This window comes from Lepidothrix coronata, unplaced genomic scaffold, assembly GCF_001604755.1.
Source record: "Lepidothrix coronata isolate B3197 unplaced genomic scaffold, Lepidothrix_coronata-1.0 Scaffold58, whole genome shotgun sequence".
Taxonomy (NCBI): Eukaryota; Metazoa; Chordata; class Aves; order Passeriformes; family Pipridae; genus Lepidothrix; species Lepidothrix coronata.
The window spans coordinates 280691-307706 of record NW_016690238.1 but is presented as its reverse complement, the minus strand read 5'-3'; the positions used below and the strand labels follow the sequence as shown (position 1 = coordinate 307706).

The following is a 27016-nucleotide window of genomic DNA, read 5'->3' as shown; positions in this document are numbered from 1 at the left end:
TTGCATTGTCTCTCTGGCACTGGCTGCAGAGCACCGTGGGTTGTGCTGGATAATGCTTGTGCATGGGGACAGCTGAGTTTATAGGGTTACATTTTCATAGGGAGCCTCTTTGTAACCAGGTGGTGAATGGAGTCAGAGGCTGGGGCTTGAACAGGGCAGTGGACCCAGGTGTGGTGGGGAAATCGTCTGTGGTTGCCCCCAGAGAGGCTCACACCTCTTCACAACATGCACATGAGCAAAATGATATCCCTGAGCTCCTGCTGGAAGGAAATGATCACAGAGCCAGGATTTTGAAGCAACATTCAGTGCTGGGGGGACAGAACAGGTGTCTCCAGCCAGGGCCAGAAGAGGACAGGGAGCACTCATTTCTTTTGCAGCCCAGGGGACTGTGGGACCCCTTGGGCAGGGCAGGGCCGACACTTCCCCTCACTTTCACCTGTCCTCGGTGCTGGGGAAGCAGCAAGGGCTGGGTACAAGCAATGCTGGTTAAGATAACAGGGCTCAGATCCCTGACATCTGCCACTTCATAGGTTGACCCCAAACTCTTGCAGTTTTATACCTTTGCCTCACACAGGGACCAAGGTGGGGGATGCAGAGTGCAGGAATGGGCCATGTATTCTATTTTCTGCTCATGTTACCCAACCATGGGCTGTCCTTTAGGATAAGGCTGGTTGGAGATGGATAGTGAGGATGGTGAGGCCCTGGCGTAGGTTGCCCAGAAAAGCTGTGACTGCCCCCTCCTTGGAAGTGTTCAAGGCCAAGTTGAATGGGACTTGGAGCAACCTGGGATAGTGGAAGGTGTCCCTGCCCATGGCTGGGGATTGGAATGAGGTGATCTTTAAGGTACCTTCCAACCCAAACCATTCTGAGATTCCATGATTCTATGTCTGAATCCTGCTCCTCCTCCCAAGCCTAAGAACAGAGCTCTGCTCCGAGCACCCACTGATGTCTGTGAGGATGGATGTGGGGCTGCCCTGGCAGAAGGAACTGGGCTGCTGTCCCCAGGGTACTGGGGACTGCTATGGGGGGGCTTTGGGGCTACTACCCAGGAGCTCAGGGCTGCTGTCCTGGAGTTACAGGACCCCCATCCTGAGCTCCCAGGGCTGCTGTTCATGGGGCTCGGAGCTCTCATCGGGGTGTCACAAAGGTGCCGTCTCGGGGCTTTCGGACCCCCGCGGGGCTCAGCCACATTCCCCCGACCCGGGGATGACCGGGAGGAGCGGCCTGGCCCCGCCGCGAGCTCAGAGCCCGGCGGGCCCTTTAAGAAAGTCGAAACCAGAAAGTTCATCAAAGTTGAGACAGTTTTTCGTGGAAAGGAGGGGAAAAAAAATAATTAAAATAACTCGAGCCCAACAACAAAAAAAACTCCCCGCGGCCCCGGGGGGGCCGGGCCGGGCCGGGCCGGGATTGGCGGCGGCGGCGGCCGGGGGCGGCCCCGGGCGGGGCAGGCGGGCGGGTCCCGGCCCCGCTGCTCGGTGCGCGGCGGCGGCACCGGGAGCGGCGGGAGCGGCGGCGGGGGCTGGGGCGCGTCGGCCCCGCAGCTGCGGCTCGTTGCGCTCCGCTCGGCCCCGCTCCGCCCGGCCCGGCCCAGCCCAGCCCGGCCCGGCCGTTAACAGCGGCGCCGTCCCGGGACGCCGCATGTGAACCGGGAGGGCAGCGCCGCACCGCCCCGCACCGCCCCCGCGCACCGGCACCTCACCGGCACCCCGGCTCGGCCCTGCGGAGCTCCGGAGCAGCCGGCACCACCCCCTGCCCCGGCACCCCACCATGAGCAACCTCAACAAGGACACCGAGCACACCAACAGCGGCGGCAACGTCGAGGAGGAGGTGGGGACGGGACGGTGGGTCGGGGATGGAGCGCTGGGAAAACGGGAGCGGCGTCGGCACTGTGGCACCGGGGCGGCCGGGACTGGGGACGGAGCGGGTCAACGGAGCTGGGGCGCGACGGCGGCAGAGAACCGGGAGCAGCAGCGGGAGCAGGACGGGGCGGCGGGGGTGGAGCGCCGGGTGTTGGGGGACGGGGGAGGGAACGCGGCGCCGTCGGGTAACCGGGACTGGGGTGTCGGGGATGGAGCGCGGCGGCGTCGGGGACCAGGGAAGCGGCACTGGGGCGTCGGGGAAGCCGGGAAGGAGCGCAGCGCCGTGATCGCGGAACAGAGGACTCGACGCCGGGGCTGGACTCCCGGGCCGTCGGAGGACTGGAGCCTGGATGCCGAGGATGCCCTGGGCTGAGGAGCCGAGGCCGGGCTGTGGGAGCTGGAGTGCAGAGGTGTCGGGAAGTCGGCGCTGGAGCCCCTGGGCCGTCCCGAGGAGGGGCCGGAGCCGGGTGGGGCGAGTTCCTTACTCAGCCCCGTGTTCCCGTAGCCCTGCAGGGCAGGGGGCTGGAAGGTCCCCACTCACTCCAGTGAGCCCTCTCCCCGGGTCCCTGCAGCTTCTGGATCTAGCACTGTTCTGCCCGTGTGGGCTGCAAGGGACACAGTTGGACAATAGTGATGGAGTCCTTGCCTGTGTGCTGGCAGCCTGGCTAGGGCTGGAGGGCTGTGAGCTGCCTTGCCAGTGGTCCCCTTCCCCTGGATGCCATTGCAAGCCAGAGCCTAGATGCTGCTGGACTCAGGGCTGGGAAGGCTAACAAGGGTTAGTTGTCTATAGCCACATGCCAGAGCTGAGCTTGCAACCCTCTACGTTTGCCCTTTGTCTGTCAGAGCCACTGACTGCTGTCATCACTGCACCCCTTGAGCGAGTGTTGGTGCAGTGGGTTTCCAGCTGCCCTCCATCTTGGAGAGGGCTCTGGAAAATGCCTGGTATCGGTAATGTTTTGCTGCAGTCCTCCGTGCCCGGCCCTCAGGACCAGGGAGGTGCTCAGTCCCCTCCCCTCGCTTTCCTCCGTGCGCTCGCGCCGCCGCAACATGGCGCCTGGCTTGCTCCACCACCCACTGGGGCCGGACTGGCCCTGAGTGCCAGCTGACTTGGGGCCATCGTGTCCCCTGAGCTTCAGTCCCAGCAAGGGGGACCCGGGTAATGGGGTGGAATGGATTGGCAGGTGGTGGCCGTAGCAATTCAGTCCCCAGTGTGGAGCAGGGCTTAGGTGATGTGCTGATGCAATGGGAGGTGAATGTGATGCTGCTGGTGGGATGTCCCAGCCTCACTGGGTGGCAGTGGTGTGGGTGGGTTGAGAGCCGGAGCACCTGGGGCCCTGTGCCACTCCCGGTGTGGGGAGGCTCAGAAACAGGGGGTTTCACGGGCTGTGAACGCGTGCGCAGAAGACTCAATGCGGCTCCTTGATCCAATTATTCACTGGCCTGCAAAGTCCCCCGAGGTTGCTGCCGCTTGGGGCATCCCATCCCATGGCATTGCTCCAGCTAGGCTGGTGCCTCATGGGTGGTGGTAGGGTGAGTTCGTGGTGCTGGGGCAAAGCTGGTCCATTCCCCAATGCTGGGCGGTGGTTTGGCAAAGCAGGTGCTGCAGCATTTTGGGAGCCTGGAAATCCTTGCTCTTTGGAGAGGCTGGTCCTCCCAGGAATGGTGCTCGGTGACTGGAAAACCGAGTTAAAGATGGCATCTCTAGGGAATGGTGGGAGTTGAACGGAAGTGGCTCCTGCTCTCCATTGTGCTGCCTCTGCATGTTTGTGGGGAGGGGGACGATCCTGTCCACCCTGCTGGATGGTCTGTGGCCTCACTGGGTGTGTCTGTCACCCTGCACCCACAGCTGCAGCAAAGGACCCACCACCCTAGAGGTGGCTGAGGGTGCCTGGGAGGTGGTACGTTGGGACTGGGGAGGGGATATGTCCCAATCCCCGGTGGACTTGCTGTTGCAAAGCCCTCTCCCTGCCAGGATCCACCATAAAAAATGCTGTGGGTGATGAGCACAGCTTGGGCTTCATGGTGGCTACTCTGAGCCTACAGGAGCCCTCTGAACGCTTGTTTTTCTGGTAGCTCCTTCTGGCTGACCAGGAGCTGTTCCTCACTGCAGAAGCTAATGGAGGCACAAGGAGTGACCTTGTGTTCAGCATCTAAGCATGGTCTAGGGGCCCAAATTCTTGTCCAGAGCTCCCCTTGATGCAAAGTGATAAATATGTTTAGAGTAAAGCGGAATCCTTCAGTCCCACTATACGCAGGAGGGTGTGCTGGAATATTTTCCCACACTGCATGGATAACACTGCCAGGTCCTGGCGCTGTGGACACTCCTCCATCCCCCCTGCCGTGTGCCTCCTTCGCCACCTCCCCAAGCCTTGGCAGAAGGGCTCCCTGTGCCCCAGATATGGCGAGGCGAAGCTCCCAAATTCAGCCTTTCCCTTTATCTTATCTGCGAGCCCCTGGATCTTGCAGCCGCTTCCTGGCCGGTGACATGCGGAGGACAGGAATGCCTCTCTCTCCTCTCGAGGTCGTTAACGGGAATGTTAAACAAACAGGGCCTAATGTCAGTCCCTGCTGTTCCTCACCAGACACCTCCCCAAACGTGGTCCCTCCCCACTTGCTGCTATCTTCTGTTTAATTTTCCAGGCAGCCGCCAATCTGCGTGACAGCGTCTGTCCCAGTGCTCCTGAGGGGTGCTGTGAGGTGGGCAGCTGCCTGGGTGCTGCACTCCCACCCCGGTGGCAGGCAGAGCTTTTTCTCGCAGCTGGAGGAGCTTTCTTGCTTCCTGTGAATGCTGTGTGTTGTGTCCATGGCCATATTGCAATAAGGTGTGTTCACCCTGCTCCCTTGGGTGCCTGGTGCAGAAGTGTTGGTTCTACTCTACAACTTCATCCTTGCTCTCCTAGGAGGTACCTGGGAGGCTGTAGGCCCAGAGGGAGTGTGAGAAATCTGGAGCTAGCTGTCTAGATGCCCAAACCAGGCAGCTGAAGTCTGTGGTTATCCCACGTGCCCTCTTGGCTGGTCTCAAGGGCCTGATCGCAGCTCCACGAGTGGTGGCTGCTGCTGTTGTTGTAGAGCTTGAGCGTCCTGGACTGCTAAAGGTAGAAAGCATCAAACATGAGGTTGTGTAATGTGAGCAGAGACCAGATGAGGACCAGGAGAAGTTACCTGGCTAAATTCTGCTTGGAGGGGATTGTCTCAGGAAGAAATCCTTCTTTGTGAGGGGGTGAGGCCCTGGCACAGGTTGCCCAGAGAAGCTGTGGCTGCCCCATCCCTGGAAGTGTTCAAGGCCAGACTGGATGGGGTTTGGAGCAACCTGGTCTAGTGGAAGGTGTCCCTGCCCATAGCTGGGAGTTGTAACAAGATGGTCTCTAAGGCCTCTTTCAACCCTAACCATTCTGTGATCTTCCCTGTTGGTCCCTGGCAAGGCTGCAGCGTTCCCTGTTAGAGTCAGAAAGTGCCCTGTTGGGGAGGCAGAAGCTCTTGGCTCCCGGACAGCCCCCTCTGTAGCAAGTCCTTCATCCCTGGTTTTCCTTGGCTGCTGTGCATCAGGGCTGCCAGAATCGCCTGGGAATGCTGCTGGTGAGCAGGTTACGTGCTGGATGTCTGTAGCACTTCATGGACTGGTGCCAGGCATCTCTTGACTTCTGTAATCTCTGCTTGAGTGGACCTAGATACCTCGTGCATGTGTGGATTCCAGCTCTCTGGCTGGAAACAAGCAAGGTTAATGTAAGTTCTGGATTCAAATATCTCTGTGACACTGCTCTCCACTATGAAGAATGTGAGGCTGTAGTACTTACAGTCACCACTCACTAATCCTTCTGCACTTGGCCTGGCTGAAGCAGGATGGTGCCTCAGAGCTGTTTTCATGCATCCTAGAAGTCTCCTCAGTGTTAGATGCAGCTTTCTGTCAGTGACAGATTGTTGGCTGAGCAGACACCCTGGAGTCACCATGCACGCAGAGGTTCTGGGAACTGATGTGTTCCCAGACCTCCTCTTGGTCTATCACTGAGTTGCTCTGACAGGGGGGAGGAATATGGGAATCTCCCCATTATCTCCTTGTGTTCTGGTGCCTGTGAATACCCTCTGAAGGAGCTTTCTTCTTCTTTCTTGCTCTTTAAAATCTAAGTTTCTTAGACATGAGTCTGAGCATTAACATCCCAGTTAGTCCTGTGATGGGGGTAACTCCTTCCACCTGCCACCTGGCTGTGTAACTGGGGTAGTAAATGAGACTCAGCTGATGCCTAAAATTCAGGCTCTCAAAGAAACCTCTAAGACTTAGTTTCTGAGTTTTAGCAGGCAGGCATTCTTTATTGTGGCTTCAGAAATGAGTTCTCCTCCTCAGCTAATCTGAGGAGTTGCTGAGCAGAGCTTTCCCTAGTTGGCCTCAGAATTAAGGGGTTTTTGGTGGCGCCTGTGGAAGTTAGGAAGGGCCAAACCCGAAGGCTCCCTTGCTTTCCCCTCACCAAGATTGAAAGGATGCCCTTGGAGATGTCTGGGAGGTAGCTAAGAGTAGTTCAGTTTTTCCTGTCCTTCCTCATGGCTCTGCTAGAGGATCTGGTGCTGTGGGAATTCAAGAGCTGCTTGGTGGAACTGGTGTGGAAGGTTGTAGAGCCAAAAAGATCCTTTGGGCTTGCTCATCTTGGCCATACCAAGTCATGGAGTCTTTGCTGCTTGGATCACGGAGCAATTAGCAATGCCTGTCCTGGAGCTCTGAGGCCTCAAAGAAAGACTTCAGCTTGAAGTCTCACCATGGTATGAGTGTAGAAGTGAGGTGGTCAGACTTCACTACAATGCTCAACACCTTCTTGCACCACAAGGGATGCTGGAAACTGAATTCCTCCTGTGTGCCGAGCACTGTGGAGCTGGACCTTTGGAGGGGCAGGTAATGGGACACTGGAGCTGCAGAACTGTGTGATCTTGAGCCAGCTCAGCACATCCAATGAGGAAGGAGCAGTGGCACTAGGTGACCCTGCCCTTGGCATGGCAGAAATTGGTGCTGCAGGTTTGGCAAGGATGCTTTGGGCACTGCCCCGTAGGGTCATAGTGGGGTTGGGTGACTGGAAACCCAAGGGCCCAGTCAGGTGGTCTTACCCATGGGGGGGATCTCCAGCCCTGCTGTACAGCCCAGGAGAGACTGTGGGAACCTTGCACCTTCCTGTCTGGGATGGTGCCTTCCCTCCTGTGCTGCAGGAGGTGATGAGAGGTTCTTGCATTGGTGTGGGGTCAGTCTTGGCACGTGTCTGTGTATCAGAAGCTGTTGGCCTGGGGATGTGTGTCCTTCCCATCTGCTTCCAAGGGCAGAAGGCAAATGTCTCCTGAAATTTGTAACTGCCCTGGGTCACCTGTAGCAGTGGTCTGAAGTGCAGAACAAGCTATGGATTGTGAGAGAGCATCCAGAAGGGCATGTTGCAGGTTAGGGTTGGTGTTTTTGGTCCATGTTTGAGTGGCACAGCCCTTCCCTGCTGTCCAGTGGCCTTGTCTTGCCAAGAGCTGGACTGATGCAATGGTGACTTAGTCCTATGGGTGCTTGTCATCCTCCTAGTGGCCCCAAGGATCTCCCTGTGTTTGGGGGTGACACTCCAATATTCACTGTCCACAGCCGAGAGCTGCTGTGACCTTTTAGCTCACTATCACTTGGGTTTTACTGTTGGGCCATGGAGGTACCTGACCTGCTCCATGGGGCTGGGGCATGGCCAGTGGTGTGCTGCCCCGAATTGGGTTGATTTGAGGAGAGACTCATTTGCCTCTGGATGTGACCTGGGAGGCACAAGACTGAAAAGTGCCCAGGAATCACTGTGTGGCAGGGCAAAGCAGATACAGATATAATTGCTTAAAGACCTGAGGTGAGAATGTTCCTTGTGGGGGTCCTGCATCCAGACTCATGTCTCCTGCCAGCCTCTACTCTGAGCAGATACTTGTCTCACCTCTCTGCCTCCTGCCAGGAGAATGGATTGCTTGGGTGTGGGCAGGAGGAGGTGGTCCACAGCAGGTAAGGTCTGTGACTCCAGCCGATGGTGACCGGTGTCTGCAAGTCCCTGACATCATGGGGTGGCAAATGTGGGTCTCTGGAGCCCACGGCTTAGTGTGGTGGCTGGGTAGTGCCAGTGTGGATGTGAGTGTCCTTCAGCATGTTGGTTGTGGTGCTTGTGCCTGTCTCCTGGCTTAGTGGACCTCTTGGCAAGGTGGAAGGTGACAATGACATCCTGAGGGTGCTGAGCCAGCATCTTCCTGAGCTGGGAGCTGCCCTGTTGGACAATAATCTCTTAGGAATTGCAGGGCTGACCTTTCCAAATGTTTCATCAGCTTTGAACTCCTGTTGCGGTCCGAACACCTCCGGGTGCCATCCTTTCCATGAGATGCTGCAGAGACACAGGGGATGGGACTTGATAGCACAGGGAAGCCTCCATGGCAGAGGCACACCAGCAGTGCTTCCTCTGCCAGGGCCAAGGGCTATTCTTGGGTGCTATCCCGTTGTGCCTTATCAGCTCCCATGTGCTTCCTGCTCCCCCGGGCAGGGGCTGGTGCCTCTCCCTGCTTCCCCCTCACCCTGACCGCAGGGGTGGCTGAGCCCTGCTGACATCCCCCTGCCTGATGTGGGAGACAAGCAATGCTGAGGAGGGGCTGATCCATCGATGAGCAGTGTGAAACACCCCAGCCTTGGGGACAAAATGCTTGTGCACTTGGGCTTGCTTGTGGTCAGCCTCCCTCCCTCTGAGTGAGCAGGATGTTGTTCCTGGGATGTCTTTCATGCAAAAGGCTGATTTTGGAGGGAAATGCCTGAAGCCCCACCTTGCTTCAAGTGCTGGGAAGGTTCAAGGCCTTCTTTCCCATCTGGGGATGGGTGAACATCTTTCTGGTGGCAAGGGAAGCTCTGTGCCTGCTTGGGGCTTCCTGGCTGGAGCAGCTTCTGGCCTGATCCTGCACTGGAGCTCAGTGCAGCCCTGTCTGAGGACATCAGGGCTCTGCCAGGGCTGGAATGGCAGCAGGAAGCCAGCTCTTGCCACCTCTCTGCTGATGAGGGGAGGGGAAACTGAAACACAGATCGGGGAAGGAGCCTGTTACAAGCCCCTTCTCTCGGTGTCTTGGCCCATGGCGTGGAGGCTGCCCTGCTGTCCTGCCGAGCTGTCCCTTGCACGGACCACCATCTCTCTTCCCCAGTTTTCTCCTCCCCTGTGATTCCTGGGACTTAGATGCGCTGAGGAGCAAAACTGCCCCGTGCTGGGTCTCCCCCGTGCAGTGGCAGGACCTTCACTGAAAAGAAGGTGCTATCCCATTTTACAGCCCCGCCGCTGGACTCTCGCGTTCCCCTCCCCGCAGCCCTGTTGTGCAAGCTCGCCTCCCTGATTTCGCTCCCGTGCCTTATAAGTCCCGGCTCCCGGGGCAGCCGCAGCCTCGCCGCATTCCAGCGGCCTCGCGTCAAGTGGCCCTGGCTGCATCGCCGTGGCCGGGACTGGGGCTCCGTGTGCCGCTGCGGCTCTGCCGGTGGCCCCGGGTGCCTCAGAGGCACCCCGCTGGGATGCTCTCCTCTGGGAAAAGCTGGAGTCCATGTCCCTGTGCTGGGACACGTCCTGGCTGCCAGAAGTGGGGAGTGCCTTTAGGATGCTGCCATGGAGCTTCTCCCTGTCCTCAGCAGGATGACACAGGGCTGGTGGTGTAGGAAGAACGTTCAATGGGCCTTTTGAGAACGAGTGGGAGATGGCTTGTCTGAAGGAAAAACTTGCATGCAGCTGGGGTAGCTTCCTGGAGAGAGGAGTGTCCAGTGGAACAGTGTTGGAGGAGGCACTAGAGCCCATTCCTGCTGTAGCTGTCCTCTGGTGTCTGGAATCACTGCTGGGAAAGGCTTGTGTGCTCCAGGTGCTGGGAGTGTGGATCCAGGACCTGGCCAGTTTGGAGGGACTGGAGTGGCCTCAGCTGTGTTGTGGGTGATGTAGCTGAAGGCCTGAACTCACAGAAGGGGAGGGTCAGCCTTACTGGTTCCCACGGGAGGAATCAGAGCAGTCTCCCAACAAAAACCCATCACCCACAGCAGCCTTGCGGGGGGTAGATACCTGTGCCCTTACATTGGGCACCTCTGACATAACCTGACCCTTGTTGGGCTGTGGGGCAGCCTCTGGCTCTGCTTAGGGCTCCCTTTTGAGAGCTCTTATTTAAAAGCAGCCATGGCCAGGAGCTGTGGATGCTGTAAGAACCATACTAACCCTCTGGTAGCACTGGAGCTGTGGCAGGTCGAGGCAGGTGCTGCTGCCTGGCTCCTTTGAGGGCTTGGTGTGAAGCTCCTGGGTGTGCTGGCACAAGGTGTGTGTCTCTTCGGGGAGATGCAGCTGTGCAAGGACTGACACTGAGAACTGAGGGCTGAATGGGTTTGTCCTTGTCCCTCCCTCCTCCTGCGTGGGAAGCTGTGCTGGGATCCTCCCTCTCTAAGAGATGGCCTAGATGGTCTTGTCCCTCCTGGCATGAATCCTGTTTTTCCGTGGCTCTCTGTCATCTCTGCCAGGTGTTTGGACTGGGGACATCCCAAGAGGGGCAGGGATGGGGCAGGGAGAGTGTTTTCTGCAGGGCCTGCAGCAGTATGATCTTGCTGGGCTGTCCTAGGCAAGAGCTGCTCCCTGCCCTGCTTCCCTCTGTGCCTGTGTGTCCAGTTCGCATCAGCCCTGGGTGGGATGGGGTTGTTCTCACCTGGTATCTGAGTGGGTGGCAGCAGAGCCCAAGAACAAGCTTAGAATATGGTATTCCTGGGGATCTGCTCCTGCTGAACGTCTGGATGTGCAGTTTGGCTCAGGCAGCTCCTGACCCAGCCCTGGATGGATATTTTTGGTGGGTGGTTTTTTTTTTTCTGTCCAGTGGCTTTTCCAGCTGTGCAGTGGGGAGATTCAAGATCTACATGGATCTGGTATTTAGTGGCAGGGAGTTGAAGCAGGGCAATTTTATTTTACCAGAAGCTTACCCTGTCATGGCATATTGAGTGTGAGGTCTGAATGCCTAGATTTGTCAGTCCAGGGTGGTCCTACCAGCCTCTCAAAGCCTGCAGGACTCGGGCTGCAAAGGGCTGACCGGAGAGTTTCAGTTTGGTTAATTCACTGGAAGATGCTTGTTTAGATCCTGTTGCCCTCATCTGCAGTTTGCTCTCTTTGGGAGCAGGGGAGGAGGCTGGACTAGGGCTGCTCTTGGGGCACAAGAGGCTCAGACTGCTGAGCTGCCTCCTGCTTTTCTTCTGTGGGATAACCCAGCTCTCCTTTGCTTTATGCCTGGTGTTAGAAGTGAACTTCCTCTGGCTTACCTCATTCTATCCATTGCATTATTGCTCAGGTCTCTCATCAGCTTCACCCTCCCTTCCCTGAATAACTTGGTCTCTCTTTCCTCTTACCCTTCTCTTGATCACTTATGGATGTGTTAAATTGCAGAGATCTTGGAAAACAAACCTCTTGGTCTTGTTGCTTCTAACAAGCTCTTCTGAGCAGGGACTTCTTTCTTAGTTTGTCTTGCGTACACCCTCTTTGAGGTGGTTGGCTGGTGGCATTTGGGATTTCCCAGGCTTTGGGGTGATGGCGACCCTTGGTGGGTGCTGTGGCTTGGCTGTGGGACCCCCTTTCCAATGCTGTGGATGGTGGCAGACAGGACTTGGAGGCAAAGGGAATCCTTTGGCCTGTGAGAGAACATTTCTTGTTCCCATCCTTGGCAGCAACTTACGTGTCTGGCACTGGGAGCTTGTTACCTGTGGTACTGGGAGCTTGTTGCCCCTGGCAAAGAGCTTTCCTGGGCACCTGTCTTGCTCTTTTCAGGCCACTGTAAGGGCTCCAAGTGCCGACTTCCCCTTCCCTGAGCCACTGCACAACTTCCATCCTGTCATGCCTGTCGCAAGGACTTACTGAGCGACGTGTCACGGGGCCATTTAGAGACCCAACAGGGATGCAGATTTCTATCTGCTCGGAAGAAACATCCATTCTGGGGGCTGAGCACACTCAGATCCTGAAATATTGAAAAGGGATGGAGCTTTCACATGGCTGAGGCACATGTGTGCCACCACACTCTGCAGTCCTCCCCTGCAAGAGATGGCCGTGGGTCTTCTGGGAATGCACTGCAGGCGCTCCTTGTGGCTCATGCCAGAGCGCAAGCGCTGGAGTCTTCAAGGCATCCAGAAAACTGAGAAACAGTGACATTGCCCCCTCTGTCTGTGCATGGGGTGCCCCTGGAGTGAGGCACTGAGGCATCAAATGAAGGGTGGCTGGGGTGGGGAGTCTGTTGGACTGAGTCTGGTGTGTTCCACATAACATCCTGCTTTCCTAGGTAGGACAAAGCAAAGGTGTGTGGTAAGGCCATCCATATTGAGAGGGATCAGGGGAGGGGATGGGAAGGATGCTCAGTGGCTGCATTCTCCAGTCTTGAGATGTGCTGGGCTGGAGAAGGGCTCCCCACACTGGTGGGGGGTGGTGGCAACCCTCAGTCTCAGCACGCACAGAGAACACCCCAGCCTTTCACGATCACTGTCCATCCTGGGGGGCTTCAGCTGCCCCCTGAGTTGATGTGAGGGGTGTTTCTCTGCCTTGACAGGACTGTCCTGGGCACAGGAGGTCAAGGAGGTGAGTTTTCTTCTGCAAATAGAAGAAACTTCTCTGCGTGGAGGAATCTTGATCTGGCTGCCCCAGAGGAATTACAGAGTGCAGAGGCTCCCATGTTTTCATGTGCTCACTGTCTCTAGCCCAGGAGCAAGGCAAGTGTGTGCTGCTCAGTTTGATGGTAAAAGAGGTTTTGGGTACAACCCCTTTCCCTGGGGAAGGGGAAATGGCTGAGCAAAACCAAAAATGCGGGAGTAGAGTCCTTCTGCCCTGCAAATGTAATGGGGTCACTCCAGACTGGAAGCAGGCCAGGAGATGGGCTCTGGCTTGAGGCTCCTGCTCCTTGTTAATGATGACGAGTGTCTTCATGACCCCCATTATGCATAACTTCCCTTTCCAGCTCTTTGCTGATTTACAAGAAGTCTCTGCAGCTTCATCATGCTGCTTCCTGTGGAAACAGTCTGCCAGCCAGTGTGCAGGGAGAAAGTGACCACAATGGTCTGACTGTTGAGCAGAGTTCTACCAGGCCACGAGCCTTCAGCACTCTTCTTCCTGGCTATTCAAGTGAACTATTCTCTCTAATTTTAATGGATTATCTATTGAAATCCTCCTCTGGCACTGTGTTTTTTGCTTACACATGAGTGTATTTGGACTTGGTCCATGACTTCTACAGCCTGGGAAGAGCAGCAGCCCTCAGGGCCTTGGTGCAGCAGGGCTGCTGTTGGCAAGGCACAGCAGAACAAACACTGTGAGAATGGCTTTGGGAGAGACTTCTGAAGGGTCTGATGTGTGTTGGGGAAGGATATGGGCCGGGACCCAAAAATCTTCCTCCAGTGATGATGTAGGGCTCTTGTAGGTGTCAAAGGATGTGAGTGGAGTAGTGAAGTGTTTCTCAAAATTGAGGGCTGTCTTTGAATTGATGACTGGAGTAAAGTGTCAGGATAGGCTTAGAAGAGGAGATCTAGTGTGTGATCTGTAGAAAGAGCTGGAGAGACAACTGGGTCTTCTGCTGGTTTCTTCTGGACCTTTGGGATGTGTCAAACTATTAGTTCCTATGGAATGTATGGTCTTTTTCAGTTTAGCCATCAAGGATGTGGGCTGGTGATTGTGCCCTGATCAACCCAGGCCTTTCTGCTGGGCACTGAATTTTTGTAAAGATCTCCATCCTTTGTGGCAGGAATGAAAGGGCTGGGTGTTTTATCCTGGACAATGTTCCTCTAATGCAGGAAAGGGTTAGTGGACCTTTGGTTCAAGGTGTCCTACTCTTGCTGCACGTGGCTTCCAAGCTCTGCTCTGTGCTCCCACGTTGGCACCAAGCACCTCCTTTCAGTAGAGCTCGTTGGCCTCTCCCCTAGGTACGGACGCTGTTTGTCAGTGGCCTTCCTGTGGATATCAAGCCCAGAGAGCTTTACCTACTCTTCCGACCATTCAAGGTAAGGTCTTCAAATCTGATTTTTGGTGCCAAAGATGCTGTTTTGTGGATGACCTGGCAGCAAAGGTCTGTCAGGGGGAAGGGAGCATGATGTGGGAAGGTGGTGTCTATGCAAGCTTGGGGAACCTGAAGCCAGCATGGTGTCCCATGCTTGTGCTCAGATGGGGAACCTCCCCAGGAGCCTGCCAATGGAATTGTGCTGTCTCTAAGCCTGATGAAATCTGCTTGGACCAGCCCTCCTTTGGGGATGTATCCTGGTCCCCTAAACTCTCTATTCCTCTGTAATCACCACCTGGGCTGTCCCTGGGGAAAGTGGGGTTCCCTTGTCTGCACTCCTCTAGCACAGGGTGGGTGGTCTGTGCTCTGTAGGCACTAGCCAGGGCAGGGTGCTCATCTTCATAGTGGGAAGGAGTGCTAGAAAATGGGATTTCTTCCCCAGGGGGCAGGATGGGATAGCTAAGATACCTGCTCTGCCCTCAGTCTTCTCCTTTGGTGGGAAAGAAGTGTTACTGTCCCTGTTCCTGCTCCCTTATTGAAGGCTTGGTGCTACAGGAACTCCTGGGGCTGTCATGTCGTGTCTCAGTTGTAGCTTGGCTCCTTTAGGAGCCTGACACTGACTTGCTTTCTTCCCTCCTGCAGGGTTATGAAGGGTCACTGATCAAGTTGACTTCAAAGCAGGTACCTCCTTCTTCCAGCCTGGGTATTTTTTGCTTCTGCTAGAAAACCAGATGTGCCAGAAGGGGAGGGGGGATCCCATTTTATTTTCAAGCACTGTCTGGGATCAGCACCATGTACACAGCTGGGTTCTGCTGACCCCACTGTCCTGGTGGTCCCAAGCATAAGCTGAATGTTTCCATGTCTCCTCTTGCTGTCCTGGGTGAGACCTGAGGCTTCAGCCTCACACCTTGTGCTGCCATCAGCCTTCCCTACTCCCATCCTGACCAAGGCAGCAGGCCCCCTATCTGGGGGCTGTTGAGGTGAGTGGTGTCCCCACACATGGGGATGCCAAAATGTTTTGGTGTGCTGGGAGAAGGCACAAAGTGGGAATCTTGGGCTGATGACCCAAGACCCTTCAAGCTCTGCCTGAAGCCCCTCTGCAGCTTTGGATGGTCTCCTTTGCTTGCTGTCTGGGGCAGAGGCAGGGGGAAGGTAGTCTGAGAAGTTGCAAGAGGCTTCAAAACTGAAATTGTTGTTATTTCTTTTAGCCAGTTGGTTTTGTGACCTTTGACAGCCGGGCTGGTGCTGAAGCAGCGAAGAACGCCTTGAATGTGAGTCCCCGAAGTGCTGGGGGACTGTGGGGGCTGGGGGCCACATGCCCTGCTGTAGCTAGACCTGGAGCTGTGGGTTTGGCTTGGCCGTAGGATAGGACAGGAGGATCTCCCAGCTGTGCCTTTGAGTAAGGAAGCAAAACAGTCCTGCAGCATCACACCAGGGAAGCAGGAGAGCTGCTTAAGGCTGACATCAGCTGAGCAAATGGATGCAAGCTGTGTCCATGTTGTTTCTGACAGCTGGATGACAGCTCTGGGGCCTCTGAGGGTGTGGGGAACTGTTGTTGCTCAAGAAAGTCTTGAGGATGATGGTCAGCATGGGACCCAAAATAATCCCTATCCCATGTGGGCCTGCAGGAGTTGGTGGGATCTAGTCAGCAAGACATGGTTCTGCTCTGGTATAGACCTTGCCTTGGGCTTTGGTACACCAGCAAGTGCCTCTGCTCAGGCTGGCAGAAGATGTAGTGGTACCATAGATAGGAGCTCCCACATAGATGGGGGTTATACCAACTCGAGTACAGACAGGGTTATCTCAGCCCCAGCAGACAGATCTTTCCTGGACGATGCTGGCAGCCATAGTGGTTGATGAACTGCACCTGAGGAGCAGAACTGTGTCACTCATGTTGGAAGCAGTGGTCCTGGGCCAGCTAAACATAAAAATAAAAGCATGTGGGAGCTTGAGTGTTGCAGTGAGATGACAAAAATCTGGGCATGTGACTGCAGCATGGTGGCCTTAGTTCCCTGGTTCAGGGGGAAAGTCTGTGCTTGGATTGGAAGCTTCACGTCTGAGAGACTCCTGTGCTTTCTCCTGTGACAGGGCATCCGCTTCGACCCTGAGAACCCCCAGACCTTGCGGTTAGAGTTCGCTAAAGCCAACACAAAGATGGCCAAGAGCAAGCTGATGGCCACACCGAACCCCACCAATATCCACCCTGCCTTGGGTGCACACTTCATTGCACGGGACCCCTGTAAGTATGCTGGGAAGCGCTTGGAAATCGTTGCTGGTCCCCCCTGGGAATGCTGTCAGGGTGAAAGGAACCCCGATCCACATCTGCTTTGACTGAAACCTACCTGGTGCAGAGAGGTTGGAGTTGCAGGAGAATAACAGACATCTGCTGAGGCCAACACTAGAACTGTTGGGAGAGCAGAGTTGGTTTTGGTAGTTCAAGTGATACCATAAATCCCTTAAATCATCCCTAGTTGTGAAACATCCCTAGGTGTGAAGCATAAAGAATGAATGCTGTGCCATCACCCTTGGTGTGGCCTGGTAGGGTGAGCAGCCCCGCTGAGGATCATTGGGTGACGAGTGATGTCCTCTCTGAGAGCCCACATCTTCTGTCCTGTGGCACCAGCCCTGTGCTGCATGTGTGAACCAGCCTGTCCAGAGCCTCTGTGGAGCCTGTTCATGACCTCTTTTGACAAGGCCAGGAGGTCAGAGGAGCAGTTGGGCACACAGATTTTGTACCTCACTGGGATGGCAGCACAAAGCTTTAGCCTGGGATGGGAAATCCAGAGCCCGCCCCCAGAGCAGACCTTTGGGGTGAGGTACTGAGGTCTGTCCCCTTGTCTCCTCCTGCACAGATGACCTGACTGGAGCGGCTCTGATCCCAGCGTCCCCTGAGGCGTGGGCTCCCTACCCCCTGTACACCACGGAGCTCACCCCTGCCATCCCCCACGCCGCCTTCACGTACCCGGCGGCCGCTGCTGCGGCTGCTGCTCTTCACGCTCAGGTGAGTCGCTCCCCACCTCCCGTGCCAGGATCCAGGCCCTCCTCTCTCCCTGCCCTGGTGCTCATTCCCGTGGTCTCTGCTTGCCAGTTTGACCCTGGCCTCTGCACCTTTGGCTCCTGGACAGAGCCTGCCCCTGGCTGTGGGCATGGGGGGCCCAGCCCCGAGCCAGCTGCAGGGGAGGGGTCTGTGTGGCCGAGAGCAGGCAGAGCTGGGCCATGATTTCTGACCCTGCAGGTCCAACCTGCTTTCCTGTGAGGGGCAGGCAGGTGGGAGGAAGCCAGGGTTCGATGTCTGGCTGACTCTGTTGGTCCTCATGGCCAGAGAACCATGTTGAGGGACTGCTGGGAGGAAACGCTACCTGTCAGCTAGTAAAATAGCTATGAAAGGTCCTCCCTGAAGTCACAGCAAAGGCAACAGGCTCATCTTGGTGCTAAAACTGAGGGGCTCAACTGTGACCCAAGTGACTCAAACACTTTCAAAGCTGGAGGAGGGTGTCCTGCAGGAGATGAGTGACCAGAGCCTTGCCACAGTAAGGAATTATGATGGGACAGCCTGTTAGCCACTTTGGGTGCAGGCTAGAGAGAAAGGTCATTCTGTGCATGAGCCTCTGGAAGTGCTGGTGGTGGTACAACCAGCTGCCTGGTGTCCCAGGGCTTGCCTGCTGACAGCTGGGGACGTAGGGATGCATTTACTGGTCTGAAACTGGGATGCTTTAAGGTACAGAGACCAACACAAAGTCCCTGAAACCATGGAATGCAAAGGGAAAGCCAAAACAGCAGCAGTGTCCTAATTCCAGGTTTAGGTGCTTGACTTGAAGCCCTTGTCAGGAGAAGCTGGAACCCTGTCCCTGCCCTGCTCAGTGTTCTCAGCCAGTTGTGCTCTTCCTGCTTCTGTCTCTGCTCCCGTAGCGGTGCTGTGGGGGATTGGGGCAGCGGGTCTGACCATTGGGGCTTAACCTCTGAGCTCTGCCTGCCAAGCAGGGCATTTGCCTCTGCTCTTCCCTGCTTAAATGGAGAGGAAGAGGAGCTGTGTCCACTCATCTTGTCCTCCTGGCTGGCAGTTAGCTCTGTTGGCCCTTTGGCATCCTTGTGCTTCCAGCAAGCTTTGTGATGGTAACTGCCCAGCTTCAACCCAAGCTTGCTTCCCAAATGCCACATGGAAGGGGATGCAAACTCCTGGCCTCTGTCCTGCCCCTCTCACACCTGCAGAACCCTCCTGCTTCTGCCCTTCTACAGGTGAGCTGGTGTTGTGCTGAAGTTCCCGTGGGGTAGGTGGGAATTATGTGGGGTTTAGGGCTGGACCAGGGACTGGGATGTTTTTCCAAGGACTTCCATAGCCAGACTAGTCCTTCCCTGGGAGGCTTGTGCTTGCTGGTGTTTTCCAAAAGTGGTGGTGCCCATAACTAGAGGGGTGTGTTGTGCTCCTCACTGACCCAGGAGAGCAGGTGTCTTCTTGCCCCCTGTGTGTAAGGTGGTGGAGCCAAGGTTGAATTGTCCCTGGAAGGGAGGACCAAGAAAAAACAAACCACCCCTCCAGCCTGGTTGAGGGAGGTGAAACATTTACTGCTGTTCCTTCAAAGATGGTCATTGGTGACTGTATGGGGACCCTGAGTGTGAGGGTTGGACACCAAAACTTTATGGAGCATGGTGGGGGAGAAGGAAAGAGGAAAGTTATCAAGGAGGCCTTCAGCCAGATCTTTACCCTCTGGGGTCTAAGTTTCTTCCCTCCAGTTGGCAAGTTACTAGTTTCAAAAGAGATTTTCTGGCCTGACTATAAGACCCTGAGACTCCAAGGAGCCCCCTGTGTAGGTAGAGCTCTCCCTGCCCAAGAGGGTCTATGGGTGGTGATGGCTCCCTTAGGAAGCCAGTGCAGCCCCTCCAGGCCGTGGCTGGACCCAGCTCTCTTCCCAAGAGGCTGCCAGCCACAACTGCTCCTCACTGTGCTGAGCCAGCGGTGACCTCGCAGGGGCACATTCTGGCACAGTATATGTTACCAATAAAGTTTTACGTGGTTAAACATTACTTGGGCTGGCAGCTGTGGGCTGCCCGGTCTCCAGGCTGGAGCCCTCTCCCTTGCAGAGCTGAGGCAGGGTGTAGTAAGTTAGGGAGGTGACTTTTGCTCACAGACTGGGCTAAAACCTGTGCCCTTAGTCCCAGTGTCCTGAGCCCTCTGCCCTCACTGTAGGGGTTGGCTTGCACATGTGATGGGTTCATGGGTTGTTCCCCAGGACAGCCACAGTTCTTTCTTCCGAGCCTGGTGTTGGCTGGAGGACGTTCATGGGGATGGTGGAGCTGTAGCAGCTCCACAGCAATCAGCCCTGAGGCAGGAAAGCAGTTGGAGGCTGTAGCTAAACAGAGATCTTGTTGCAAGACATTTAAACCTGAAGGGCTTGTCCTTTTGCAGCGCCAAGTTCAGCGAGGGGGAGAGGAGGTGGCTGCCCTTGGCCTCCTGAAGGGCTGCCCAGAGGGCTGGCAGGAGAGATGAGGGGCAGGAGGTGGTGTGAGGCTGGCTTGGCCTTGGGAACCCTTGGTAAACCACTCCCAGATGAGACTGATGGCTGCTGCTCCCGGCACTGCTGCGCCACGGTGACGATCCTGGCGGGCACCAGGCAGCTGTAGCTGTGACTGCAGCCTGACCCTGCCCTGCTGGGGACTCTGCTGACTTTTAAGATTGTCCCATCTGCCTTCCCTCCCTCCCACCTTCTCTCAAATCCCTCCTTTGATGTCCCTAGTGAACTCCAGCCATGATGCCAGCGCAGGCTAGCCCTGAAGCTCAGAGCTGTCCCTGGACATGGGACGCCCTAGCGATGCCTTATTGCAGCTAGTGGAGTGGCTGTACCACAGCTCCATTCCTAGAAGTGTTAAGCATGATGGCAGCCACATCTGGAAAGACTGGTAAGGTAACCATCTCTCCTCCAAGGTGCACCATGGGATTTGCAAGCTTCTGCCCATCTCTGTAGCCCGTATCTCCTTGGCAACCCAGTGCATGGGCCTCACGCTACCCACCCACCAGAGCCTGGGGAATGAGATACCAGGCCTTCTTTCTAACCCACATCTCCAACTTGGCAGCACATGACATGGCGCACACAGCATGGCACCATCTTACATCAGCTCCTCCCAGCTGAGCCAGGCTCAGCCAGGCCCCGCCGGTCAGAGGGGAGCAGCCCGGTTGAGCCAGGGCAGAGACCACCCTGCCACTTGGCGTGAAAGAAACCTGGTTTCTCCCCAACCTTGACCCTTTGAGGGCAACCAGAAATACACCTTGACCTCACTCCTGGCACACGGTGGGGGAGGTGAGTGACGTGATAGTGATAGCACACGACTAAATTTTAGTGGGCACCTTAGACAACAGCACTTGCCGGTCACTTTGTTCCAGAATCGCATACCGGGACAGACCCTGCCCTTAATCATGGGTCTAATCTCACATCTTTCCTCTCCAGTTACTGGAAACGAAGCCAGTTCCTACCTGGAGCTTGGCTTCTCTCTTGCAACCTGAAATCACAGGCAGGACACAGGTTGTGTGAGCTGTAACGGAGGGAATTGGCAGCCTGGGAGAGAGGGGAGTGGCATAGGAGACTGGGAGCTTGGGAAGAGGGAAGGTGGACTGGTTGGCAGTGAGATGGTTGATGTTTGACTGAAGGAGTTGAGTCCTGCCTCAGTTCTCCTTGCAGTGGTTCTGAGCAGACTTTTTTCCTCTCTGTGGAAGTGATTTTGGGGAAAGAAGCCACTATGTTCCTGGAGCTCTTCTGCAAAGAGGTGCTTCTGGCTGTGGCTTCAGGACTCTGCTCTGGGCAGGGCTTGCCCTGGGAAGCATGGGCTGGACACAGGATTGGCTCATAAGAGCATGAGTGAATCTGCTGGTGGCGGCCACAGGGTGCTTGCTGACCTGTTGGATATCCAGAGCCCAGGTAGGCCCTTGGAAGGCAGGGAGCCAGGTCATGGCTTGAAAGCTTGGAGATGCCAATCCTTTTAGGAAGTAGGCTGCCCCGGGTACCCTCAGGGCATCTGTGTTGCTGCTGCCTTGTTGGAAGACTTTGAAGAGATAGCAGAGGTGTGTCTCTGATGCTGGAACCTGTCCAAGTGAGTGGTGGTTGGAAGGAGCAGTCCTGGATTGTGAGTGGTGGTGGTGCAAGAGGTTGGTACCCTAAAACCCCTTTCTCTGCAGCTAAACTCTGACAGATCCTCCCTGGGATGGAAGGAGGCAGTGATGGATTTTCTGTCCTTAATAACTTCTTGCCTCTTTATTTGGGTGGTTGTGTAGGGGCTTGGCAGGATTATTTTTTCTGGGCAAGCTCCATGCTTCCCAGGGGTGTGAAGCCTCTTCAAGACCTTCATGGTCGTAATGTCTTCCTAAATTCAAGTGACTCAGTGGTGGCATAGCTGACCAAGCAGCCCCAAGCCCTAGGCAGTTCTCTCCTAGCCACGGAAAAGCAGGCAGGAGATGTTCTGAGCTCCACCAGGTACCTGCTGAGCAGCCACCCTCACTAAATGGTGGGTGAACTGGACTGAGATGCCATCAGAAGAGACTTGTGGCCATCAGTGACTTTCCCTGCCTGGCTCAACCCAAAGGAAAGCAGCACAACTTGCTTCCACTTCAGGAAAAAGGGAAATGCTTGTTTGCTGCAATCTGTGAGGCGAGTGTGTCTCCATGAGCTGTAGGGGTACAAGGCATTGGATTGATGGATGGATGCCTGTCCAAACATTCCTAAGCAAGAGGATGGATCAGTGCCTGTCTTCTCCTGTGTGTTCCTCAGTCTAGTGTGGGATGATGTGCTGATCCTCCAGCTCTCTCTTGCTAGAGCTGCCTGGGGAGACATGTGTGCTCAATCTGACTGCATCCTACCTTCCTGATAGTAGGCTGAGCTGCTCGGGTCTCACACATCATGCCAGCATTTGGATGCTTGTTCCCATCCCCCTGGAGGACCCTGGAAGCAGGTGGCCTGGGTGCAGTGCCCGCGGCTGAGGCAGAAGGTGCGTGTCCAGTGTGCACTAATGGGTGAGGAGGTGCCTTGTGGGTGCAGCTGCACCACTGTCCTGGCCTGCCTGGGTCATGTTCCCATTGGCTGTGTTTCCAGCTGGAGCAGAGCAGCTCTTACTGGCCATCAGTGTGGGTTGCCCAAGGCTCTCTCCTGGTGACCTTCAGCCGGGGGAGCAGTGACTGCGAGGCTGAGGATCTCAGCAGCACGAGTGAAGATGCTGCTCTGCACATGAGCAGCTGGCAACAAAACGTAGCTCTTGGATGTGTTGGTTGGATCCTACCAGCTCCCAACAGCACAATGGAGTACTGTGTTCTTGCCTGTACCAGAAGCCTTTCTGGTCCCTGGGACTATTCCAGCTGTAGGGATAGCTCGGAGTTCCGAGAGCTGCTGGGGCTGCTTGCAGACCTAAAGGTAACTAAGGAGGAAAGGCAGGTCCTCCAAGTCAAAGGTGGCCTGAGGATAGATGGACCTGTATATTCAGTCCTTTCCCTCTTTCCTTCTGAAGGAATTGCTCTCCATGAGAATGGTGGGCAATGGATACTTAAATTCTGAGGGTAATTGGGAGAGACAAAGGAGGTCTTTACAAGGAGAGTGAGGTGCTGATGTGGTGTTTCTCTGCTGTATTTATCATTTCTTTGTGACTTTTAGGCAGCTGCTGCTGGTGTGCTGCAGCAAGTGAGGGGTGTATCACCTGGCCTCTGGAAGGTGGCAGGTAGAGATGCGTATTTCTCCTCTCCAGCTCTTTTCTGGACAGATGTTGAAGGTGGCAGCATGAGGCTGCTGCAGTCAGCTGGCGGTTTTTGCCTCTTCCCTACAGGCAGGCGAGCAGGAGATGTTTCAGTGGTGTGACCAGCCTCCTTTCCAACTGTGAGCTAATGCTTCTCCAGAAACAACTGTGTCTCTTCCAGTAAAAACCTCCCTTGTTCTGCTTTCCTTGCCCAGTGCTGGACATCTCCATTCTTTCTCAGCTTCCTCCTTGACGGATGTAGTATTTTGAGGGGTGTGAAGAGAAAACTGCCTTGGCAGGTGCCTAAAGAGCGTGTCCTCTTGGCTGGCTACTGCCTCCGATCTGCTGCTTCCAGTTCTTTCTGCTGCCCTCAGAAACGTCCCTCCTAGTGAGTTCCTGCCTCATCCCATCAAGCCCTTAATCTTTCTGTGGGCTGAAAGACATGGCAGGTCATTCCCTCGCCCTGACATCATGTCAGAGCCTTGGACTATACCCAGGATTGTCGCGTCTGCAGGAGCTCCTGCTGGGCTCCTGGCTGAGCCTCTCTGGATACAGGGCTAGGCTGGTGGTCTGTGGGGCCACAGTGGGTTGGGCTGGGTGGGTTTGGTGTGTGAGCACTGGAGGACCTACAGGAGGAATGTGAGGAGAGGTGTCCATCAGCAGTGAAGGTTTATTAGTGCCAGAGCTATGAACAGTGTGTGTTTTAAGAGAAAAGCAGGATTTTTGTTGAAACTAGAGGTGCTGAGGCTCTGCACGTGGGGCAGAAGGTAGTTCAGACCCCTGAGGAGAGGCTGTAGGGCCACCAGGCTGAGGGAGTGGAGTGGGCTGTGCCGGCTCACACATGGCCCTGCTGCTCAGCAGAGCCCAGCATGGGACGGAGGCAGCTCTCGGGGTTAAGCACTCGAAGCCTTGTGAACTAAGGGGGAGTTTCCTGTTGCTGCTGGGCAGGAGGAAACTGCTTCCAGCTGTTGAGGGGAGGGGTGCTGGAGTGGGAGACACTGGCCAGGGATGACGGCTGCTGGCTGCCGAGGAGATGTGGCTCTGCTGAGCAAGCACCTCCTGGTGACAGGGCTTGGGGGAAGCAAGTGACTCCTGTCCTTGCTTTGGCAGCTGTTGTGGTGGCCCTGTAAAGTTGTCTATGATGTTGCTGCCCACTATGAGCCTTCCTGGTGGTGTCAGTGCAAGGGGACAGCAGTGTCTAGTGCAGCATGGTGGCCCTGACTGGGCAGCAAGGGCCCCTCTCACAGGCTAATGGAGAAGTGAAAACAGGCTGGGTGTGGCACCAAGACAGCACTTTGGTCCTGGCACTGGATGGGAGCCCTCTCTGGGGAGGAAGGTCTTGGTAATATTCATGTCCTCAAGGCTGGACTGACTGGTATGCACTTGGCTGCTGTGTCATGTAGTGAGGTATGGGGCCAGCTGGGAGCTGACTTAGTGGCACCCACTTGCCTTGTGAAAGTGTCTGGCAAGAATCCAGCAGGTTATGGAGCCATAGAATGGTTTGGGTTGGAAGGGACCTTAAAGGGGGGGTTCTGCTGCTTTTCTCCCCGTCTTAGAGCCAAGTCTATCATTCTGCTGGTTCCCAGAGCCCTGAATGTACCAAGCTGTGCTCCCCTGCCAGCAGCTGGGGAGGGAGGAGCGTGGGATCACTGCTGTGCTCCAGCTCCCTTTGCAACCAGCAGCAGGATGGAGCTCCACTCGCTGCTCCTGCTGCTGGTTCTGTGCTCAGTCAGGTGGCACGGGCTTGTCTCCTGCTGCTCCCAGGCATGGAGGTGCTAACACAGCCCAGCCTGACAACCAGCCTTGCTGACCTAACAGAAGCATCTGGATGTTGCCAGGTTTTCTGCGTCTCTTGATGGGCTGGAAAGTGTCTGTTCAGTTACTGTCCCTTGTCTGCTTGTTGAGGCCCCATGCAGCTCCTTCCTTGGCAAGGAGCAGGTCTGAGCAATAGAAGTAGCAGCAAGGACCTGCCAGGGAAGCCTCCAAGCTGGTTTGCAGCTCTACCAGGTTCTTCCCATGATGTAGTTTGCCTGCAGCTTGTTCTAGTGGCTGAGTTGTGACTCTTAGTCTTGCAGTGGTGGATGAGCCACTTCTTACCCATGTCATGCAGAGGCTGTCTGGTTTTAATGTGTAGTTTTAGATGCCTCCTTTGTCTGGCTGAGGATGGAGCAGCCTCCACCTTGGGGTGCTATGTGCTCAAAGTGAGCCCCTCTTCCCTGCTTGAGGCTGAACGGGGGGAAAGAAGTAAACTTGGAGTTGGGGGGCAGTGAGAGTGTGCTGGGGTGAAGAGTCCATCCTTGTGCCTGCTTCTGTAGTGGTGAACTTCATGGATAGCTCAGTGGTGAGGAGCTTCCTAAGCATGAAGGGTGGTGTGTGCTGTAGTGAGTGGGGGCCAGGTGTGGGTGTGAATTTTGGGGCTGCCTTCTGGTTATGCCAACAGACAGAGAGTGCTCGAGGTGTTGAGACAAGCCCTGAGATGGGCTGCTGGCTTCCTTCTTGAACGTGTGGGATCCTGCTGTACTCCTTCAGGGAGGACCTGGCCAGGTCCCAGTGCCACCAGAGCTGGCCAGTGTGAGGCTGGTATGCTGGGCTGTGCTGGCATGGCGCAGCCCCAGGATGAGATGCTACTCAAATAGTGTTTGGGACTCAACCTGGAGCCTCCTTTCCTGTACTGGAGACATGTTTTGGTCCGTAGACTTTGCACAAGGCTTGAAGGAGCTGAAGGTTTGTGCTCTGGTTGAAATAATCCTGGATCATGGACCTCTGCCATGGCTTTCTTTTCCAGATGCGCTGGTATCCTCCCTCTGAAGCTACCCAGCAAGGATGGAAGTCTCGTCAGTTTTGTTAGTTCGTTAGTAAGTAATTAATTACTCTTGGAGCCAGATCCTTGTCCTGCTCTTCCTTGGGCTCTTGTGCGGGAGGAGGGATGGGAGCTCGAGCTCAGTCCTACACATCCCCCAAGGACGTGGTTGTGTTTCAGGGATGGGTTATGGGAGTGGGGGGACCCAGCGATCTCCGGGGTAGAGGGGGCCGTGGTGCTGCTCAGGGGGCGGATCCAGCCAGCCCCCCTCGTTCACGGCCGCTCCTCTCCCGCAGTGTCTCTCCTCGACTCGTGTTCCTCCCCCCTGCCTCTCCGCGGAGGGATGTGCCAGGGACGATCGCTCCGACTCCTCTCGGTTTGGTTTGCGGCCAGCGGACAAGGCGCCCGGCCCCGCCGCGCTCCCCCCGGACTGTGGGGTACCCCCTTCCCCGGACTGTGAAGCCGCCGCGGCCCCAGCCGTGGGGCTGTGCGCCGCCTCCATCCCCCTCTCCCTCCATCCTTCCCCCTATCCATCCCCAGGACATCCTCCCTGACCGAGCTTCGCCGGCCGGCTGCGCCGAAACCCAGCCGGGGGGGCTCGGTCCTGGGCTTCCCCGGGCTCGCCCTGCCCTGGGGGGCGGCTCGGCTGAAGGAATCGAAAGGCAAAATGGGTTTTGCATGTTTTCTGGCATGAATTAAAACACTTAACTTGTGTCTGTGTGAGTGTAAGTTTGTTTGTTCTAGCGTTTGTGTAACCGTTAGCAACAGGTCTTGGCCCAACGGATTGATCCATCAAGGTTTTCCTCTTGCTCCGGTGAAGACTTGGCTTTGAGAAATACTAACTGTCCTTGTCTCACCCTGTCTCCCACCTCTACCCTCCCCTCCCCAGGACGACCAGAAAAATTTGAAAAACGCCTTTTTTTCTTTTTTTTTTTTTCTCCTCCTCCAAGTACGATGCACTGGGTTTCTGTTCTCATCCATTCTGCTCCTGTTTTAAAGTCAGGGTTATTATTTTTTTTCTTCCTTCTTCAGACTTCTATATATAGAACAGCTGTAAAATATCTAACCTCTTTTTTGTTTTCCACATCCTTCTGATTGGAGAGCATCCAGTCCTGCCAAATAATCAGCCATCTTTGTGGGAATACCGAACAAAAAAAAATAAAAAGTACGAGTATTTTTGTACCATGTGTAATAAGGAAATATTTATGCATCATAAAGAATTTCTTGTGTGTTTGTGTGCAATTAATTATTATTATTATTATTAAAGAGAAATTGTAATCCTGTAAGATAAGTTAATGTTTAGTTAAAAGCTTGAAAGAGAAGGGTTGTCTTCTGTACCAATGATTCAGTCAGGCATAGTAAACAAGAAATTGTGCAATTTTTGTTTTAGCATCTTATTGCTTGGTATTGAAGTGCTTTAAGTATTATCTGACCATGGCTGTCTCGCTTGTATTAAAAGATTTGAGAATAAGTTGCTCTATAATTGCTGATCCTATGAGAATGTGAAACTGGATAATATATGAAATGCAACCAAAAAAAAAAAGAAAAAAATATATACCCAGAGGCTGCTGTGACTCTTTCTCTGGTCTCGTGTGTTTTCTTGTGGGCTTAGGGTGGGATGCTTCATGCTTGGTGTTACCCATGGCCTGTCCCCTCCCCACCTCCATTTCCC

General features: G+C 55.3%; 1 protein-coding gene across 1 annotated transcript; it reads left to right on the top strand.

Moving 5' to 3' along the window:
• The first annotated feature begins 1672 nt into the window (after positions 1-1672).
• RBPMS2 (RNA binding protein with multiple splicing 2) lies at positions 1673-26924 on the top strand. Its single transcript, XM_017817010.1, has 8 exons — positions 1673-1827; positions 13765-13842; positions 14481-14519; positions 15047-15109; positions 15927-16077; positions 16691-16839; positions 25330-25399; positions 25641-26924. Exons 1-7 carry the CDS (start codon positions 1768-1770, stop codon positions 25390-25392), a joined length of 603 nt encoding a protein of 200 aa, XP_017672499.1. The 5' UTR covers positions 1673-1767; the 3' UTR covers positions 25393-25399; positions 25641-26924.
• Positions 26925-27016: the final 92 nt, after the last annotated feature.